This window comes from Lissotriton vulgaris, chromosome 5 (assembly GCF_964263255.1).
Source record: "Lissotriton vulgaris chromosome 5, aLisVul1.2, whole genome shotgun sequence".
In the NCBI taxonomy this organism is placed as follows: domain Eukaryota; kingdom Metazoa; phylum Chordata; class Amphibia; order Caudata; family Salamandridae; genus Lissotriton; species Lissotriton vulgaris.
Window position 1 is genome coordinate 750,634,557 of NC_141693.1, and position 6,391 is coordinate 750,640,947.

At 41.0% G+C, this 6,391-nt stretch overlaps 1 protein-coding gene across 2 annotated transcripts in view; it reads right to left on the reverse strand.

Annotated features, from left to right (window-relative positions):
• Positions 1-5,984, reverse strand: part of LOC147711499 (ADP-ribosylhydrolase ARH1-like) — a 56,851-nt gene extending 50,867 nt beyond the window's left edge. The window contains exons 1-2 of one of the 2 annotated variants that reach the window (XM_086920196.1): positions 5,871-5,984; positions 4,553-4,773 (exon numbers count right to left, since the gene is read on the reverse strand). In XM_086920196.1, coding sequence (XP_086776322.1) covers positions 4,553-4,745 — 193 coding nt within the window. In that variant the 5' untranslated portion in view covers positions 4,746-4,773; positions 5,871-5,984. Of the gene's footprint in view, positions 1-4,552; positions 4,774-5,789 lie in introns of both variants that reach the window. The other variant, XM_086920195.1, reaches the window with a different exon arrangement.
• Between the last annotated feature and the right edge of the window lie 407 nt (positions 5,985-6,391).

Below are 6,391 nucleotides of genomic sequence, written 5' to 3' on the forward strand. Positions count from 1 at the left end.
TAAGTTAAGTGTTAGGGTAGCAGCGGGATTGTATCTAGATTCAGCATTACAACACCACTGTGCCAAACCTTATGTGATCAACAGAAAAGAGCTTTAAGAGGCACCACTGGCATGGTGACTTTGGCTTCACCAACATGTTGATCTATCTCGCTGCAGGATTTGACAGAGCAGACTTTATGTGCTTCTTCTGAAAAAGAGTGCTTGTATTGCAAATACTATTATAAATGCGGTAGGCCCGAGCTGGTTGTGCTAACAAGGAAAGGATCATGGCTGTAGGTCTAATCGGTTCATTGGGAAGCGTTATGTCAAATGTCGTGGGTCTGATTCTGTTTATTGTGAAAAGTTCTGAAAAGGGCAATTGTCCTGAACTATTTACTGTGATAACCACGTCAAAGCTAGTAGTTGTTATCATACTGGGTTAAGGCCTGTAGACTGGTATTTTCTGATGCAGAATCCAGGTCAAATACATCTGGTTTTACAATGAACTACTAGCCAAAAACCATACAATGTGGCTTTACATTGTGAATTCTGAAGAATACAATAGGAAGGGGGTTCACATAACTCTGTGCCAAACTTTACAGACAGGCCTTTTATATTGTGAATCCTCTAGCAAATGGACTCGGAAGTTGTTTTCATTCTGAAATATGATAAATGCATTAATAAGGGGTCTTACTTTGGGAAATCTCTGAAAAAATGCAATAAGAAGGGGTTTTGTAGAGAGGTATCTTTTTAGGTCTGGTCGCAGTAAATGCACAGTTTATCACAGGAAGACTTTATTTTCATTTCAATTGTATTATTTCAATGTATACTTTAGGTCTGCCTAAAATGTTTCATGGGTCTACCTCGGCAGAGACTACATGATCATGTTTATACTCATGTTCTGGGCGTGAAACACCCGTACGGGTATTTGCCGAGACACCCGTACGGGTATTTGCGCGCTTTAAAAATTGCATAAAATAAAATAAAATAAAAGCCTTGTGCACTGCAATCGGCCTTTATAAGGTCAAAGTAAGTTTCTAGAGCTCTAGCGTACTGGTGTGCATAATGCCACCTAGTGCCTAAAAAGGTAAAGGAAACAGATTTAGGTGTACTAGGTGAGTTGTCTGCTGAGATATTGCTTTTGCCTACATGATTTACACCTATGGATTCTGTGAGGTCCCTAAAGGAGACGTTACACTTTGAGATTCCACTTGAAATCTTGTAAATATTTGTAACTGTGTGTGCATAATTTAGTTCTGTGTTCATTACAGCCCTTTTCCTTTTTAAAGAAACATTGGATGGATATTGATTTGTTGTTCTTTTTGTGTGTTGCTGAGTTTTACATTTCTAGACCCCATCACCTCCCAGGGTCAGCTTCGGGCTGCATTGCATTTTACCCTTAATTTGAAGTGCTAAAAGGGATACTTATTTCCCAGATTAAGGAACTTAAGTATAGAGGCTCCTGGACACTAAAGGTGACGACCCACATTAGCACAAGTGGGGCTGATTAACTAACTACCTTCTACCCGGACCTCACAAACCAGAATTCTCAAGTACAATAGAAGGGGTATTGCAATGTGAAATCTCTTATAAATATAATGGGGGAACCATACAAAGTCGTTTTATATTGTGAGCTCGGTGCTGTATACAATGTGATGGGGGATTACACAGTTTACCGTGACAAATCAATAAGGAAATGATTGTCAACTCTGAAAAACATAGACGGGCATATTTACCATGTCAAATTTCTGACAACTTCAATGGGGGGAGGGGGGGAGGATTTTTTCATAGTAAACTCTCTGACATATACAAGATGCGCTTTTACAATACAAACTCTATCACAAACAGCTAAAGATGGGACTTTACATTGTTTACAGTCACAAATACAGTATGCAAGGGGTTTACACTGTGAACTCTGCAAGAAGAAGGGGCTTACTACATATCTTCCTTTTCTTGATCTGGCACTAGAAAATGTTTACTATTGACTTAGGAAGATCGGAGGTCCATGTCAATATAAACTTGTAGTCTTTTTAAAATGATTGATAGGTCTAACTGAGCAGACACCACGTGGTCGGGTTTATTTACTTTCAAATTGAAGCCAACCAGTTTTCTTTACGGATTATTAATTGTGGTGACAAAAGCCAGTAGCCCTCTAATTTCTAATTTTGAAAGACTTGACACAGCCTGATTAACCTCTTTGATCGTGAAATGCCTCATGTTTTCAAATAGGCCTGTATAGAAACATTGCTGGTTTTTAGGATTGAAGACTGCCGGAGTGCAAATTTCCTCTTGGTACCTCACAGATAACAGAAACTGACTGCATTTACAGGTTTAGTTGCCTCCTGTATTAATTCTACATCATTTCCACCCTGCCTTATCTCTGATGCCGCAAAGATAGACTCCCAATTAGTTATATCACCTTAAATCTTGTAAATATTTGCTATTTTGAGTTCAGTATTTAGTTGTGTGTGCATTTAAGTAGTTTTTCTTATTAAAGAAAAGACCGTGATTGGGCATCAATTTATTGGGTGTTATTTTTGTTTGCTGCTCAGTTCTGTGTTTCTAGACCACATCACCTCCATTCCACATCATATCCCTAAAACAATCTTGGACTGTTCTGCCTCAATATCCTAACAGTATGTTTTATATTCTGAATGCTAATGTATTAAGATCAGGGTTTACACTTTAACATTGTGAAAATTCCAAGAAATGTTAACCTCATAGATGCTAGTAAACATCCCTCCCCAGTGCTGCGCTGTCCATTGGAACTAGTGCTGAATGGACGTCCAATGGTCGTGCGCAGCACTGGGGAGGTAGTGCTGCCGCCGGCCAACGCACCAACGCAGCATTTAAGGGGTTAAAAAAAGGGTTTGCATTGATAACTGTGTCAGCAACAGTAGGAAGAACTTCAATTGATGAACAACATAAGAGGGTATGTACTTTTTGAACACTATGAGACCTTTCAACTAATCCCTATTTCAGGTGGTGCATACGAGGTCTTAACTTCATTTTGTACATTTGTAATTTTAGGATTGGTATTTAGTTGTGTGTGAATTAAAGTATTTATTTTCATTTCGAAAGTAAAGACACCTGGCATGAATTATTGTGCGCTCTGTGGATTTCTTTATTTATCCTTCTCTAATTTGTTCTTTAAGTGTTATTGTTTTATTAACTATGCTGCCGATATTCATTTCAAGATACAATATAATGGTGTGAACTCTGACCTTCTTCTATCTCATATTTGATGATTAATAATCTTTTGAATATTAATTCTGATAAAGTGTAAGTTTCAACAAGAGTGGAAGGTCCAGGGATCCCAGGCCTATATCTTTCTTCGTGATTATTAAAAGAGTGAGGGAACCATACTCAAAGCTCTGGACCCTACGAGCTTCAAAGTTTCAAGTTAAGGTTAGGTATGAGTATACGTTCCTTTTCTGTAAGTAGATGAATTAATCACGTATAACGCTAAATCCTTCTTGTCTTCGTTACAAACACCTTTCAAATACTAGAAATTCATTCCATTTTCGTTGAAGTTATCCAAGAAATTGCTTCATTGAGTTGGGACTCGCGCCGCACACCGGATTCCCCGTAGGACCCCGCTACCTCTGGAGATTTAACTCTATTATAAAATTGAACATGGAACATAATCTTTGTTGTTACTGTGCATCGACAAACCTGAAAGAACTTAAAAAATGATGTAATCAAACCTTTTTAGCCTTGAAAAAGCCCTGGCCCTACTTGCCATATAGGCCGAAACACGTGTCGGCTGTTGTAGAATCAATAAAGCAATTTCTTGGATAACTTCAACGAAAATGGAATGAATTTCTAGTATTTGAATGGTGTTTGTAACGAAGACAAGAAGGATTTAGCCTTATACGTGATTAATTCATTTGCTTACAGAAAAGGAACGTATACTCATACCTAACCTTAACCTGATAAAGCGTAAGTGTTGGTCCTAGGGAAATCATCCTTAAACACAAATTATGAATGAAATGGAACAAAATCCCCAAATGGAATTCTGCTCTTGTCACATATGAGTGGGCTGTTGTTCTCCCATCTGGATATACTGGATGTGAGAACAATGGACCCAATATTGTCAGCCAGAAAATCCACTTATTAAAATCACCCTGAGAAAGGGCTGCACTGCAGCCTTGACACCAGCAACCCTCAGCCAAGGTACAGGGGGTAATATAATGCTCTACCCTGCCAGGCGACTGTCTTGCCTTCCCTTTCCCTGCAAAAAAGCCTGTACACACATTTACCACTTTCTGAGAGCAAGTAGTGAATATGTATGTTAAACCCTTCAGAATAGGGAACACCATGCAGAATTGTGTCCGTTAATTCTGAGTCTGCATAGTTATTCCTCATTGTGAAGTTGTTTAACTCCACTGTACTGGTGGAGATTTACTGCACAGTATCAGTAAATTACAGTTGCAGAGTTTGCTTCTTGCCAGTACAGTGCAACTCATAATGAAGAACTTAGCGTTAACATTTTGGAAGAAGACTCTAGCTTGTGGGCTTGGGAAGATTTGGTGTATGCCCAGGCTCTCAGGCTACAGTAAGAGGGCCTTACCTTCTGCCAGGGCCTCGGCCGTAGCCAGGTGAAGTACTGTATCATCACTAACGGGCCAGTCAGGCAGCCGGGCATGTATGCTCTTCAGTCCCCCAAGCTCCGCCAGTTCCTGGTGTATTTGTGGCCCAGAGGTGCAATACTCCCATCGCTGGTTCCGGTAACCCAAGGCATCTCCTGCTGCGCTCAGAAGCATGGCAGCCCGGTATGCATCGCGTGTGATCCTGGAATAAACCCAAAAAAATAGCATTTGATATTCGGGTGCCCTTAATGTTGGATGGGGTAGTCTTAAGTGGGTAGTGCCTGGTGGGGTAGTTTTAAGTAGGGTCTGTAAGTACTTGAGTAAATAGGATTACCAAAGGAGTACATGTCACCGGGACACACCTTTTACACTGCTGGACTTTCCTGCCATAAATCCTGATTCTAATCTATTAGTCAACTGTGTTGAAATAAATTGACCTAAGACTGCAACTCCCAAAATCCACCCATTTCTTTAACGGACCCCAAGGACTGTCTAAATGCTTTTTGGTGACAAGGAGTAAACAGGTAATCCTGTAGGTGAAGAGCTCCTATGAATTATTTCTAGGAGGTGTGGACCTCAATGGAGATTGCATCAGGTGGGGATTTCAGTGTGTGTAGGTGGGTGGGGTTTGTTTGGGCTACAGACCCCCTTGCCTGCAAGTCTATCACGGTTTGTTTTGTATCAGCCACAGCAAGAGCCCACGTTATGCGAACTACCTTTAGGAAGCACCGACTTTTGTTATTTAAGAAAATGGACTGCGTTCTGGGACTTGTAGTTGTATGTATTTCTCCCATTATAAACAGGGACTTTGCAGGACTCGTAGCAGGCAAAGTGCTGTTGGTTAAGCTTAGGGTCTTGGATCAGATTAACGTTTCGAGTGAAGTATGTCGGGAGTAAAAGGATGGATGGTTTTAAGCAAAGGAGGTGTCAGGTACTCCAATCTACCACCCTGTGGTTTCTGGAGAGTGTAGTCTCAGGTGAGACCAATCCCGCTGCGCTAGATTCGAGAAGGGTGTCATTCCGATGGTCGTTATCTCTAAAAAGAGTAGCTCAGGTGTGCATTGAGAAGGTGCTCCGTTGGAGGAATACCAGTCCGATCCCGACTGGGGGAGTGCAAGCGGGATAGTCTCTCTGGCCGGAAGTGTTAGAAGTAGTAGGGGTGGAATTGCGCGGTAGTTATTTCTAGTGAGTAAATCTGAGGAGTTCCGTTTTGCTCACTCCATGCTGTAATACTGCAGCTCTTCGATATTCTGTCGTGCTGGATCCGGGCGTTTTACAGGGCGGGTCTCACTCCCTCACCATTAACCTTCCTCGCACCCGTGTTTGCAACGGTATGTCCCTTCATACAACAACCCCGTTTTACGCTGCTCCTCTCCTGCTGCCCAGTTTTGTTTCCGTTGAGTTCGTATACTCTTTTTTGACCTTTGATTCCTTTGCACAAACGTTAAACTTTCTGCTGGCTAAGCAACCCCTCCCCGGTCAGTTTGTTTAGGTTCACTGAGCCAGCGCGCATGCGGTGTCAGCGAGAAGCGGGTTTCAGAAGTGCTACCAACAATGTTATTAATTTGGCAGTTTCATATAGTGCAGACAGGACCCAAGAGAATCGCAACACTTTACATAGAGAAGCATCACATAAAATAATATTACAGAATATAAGCACTTAGTGCTAGGGAGTAACAATATGGGTATTAAGGAAAACCTAGAATTATCAGGATATACAGAGTAAAGTCATACACAGTAAGAAAAAAGATAAACAAAATGCAGAGTTGGCATCAGCTATAAACGAATGGATACAAGTTTATATTCGGTGTTTATGCCAT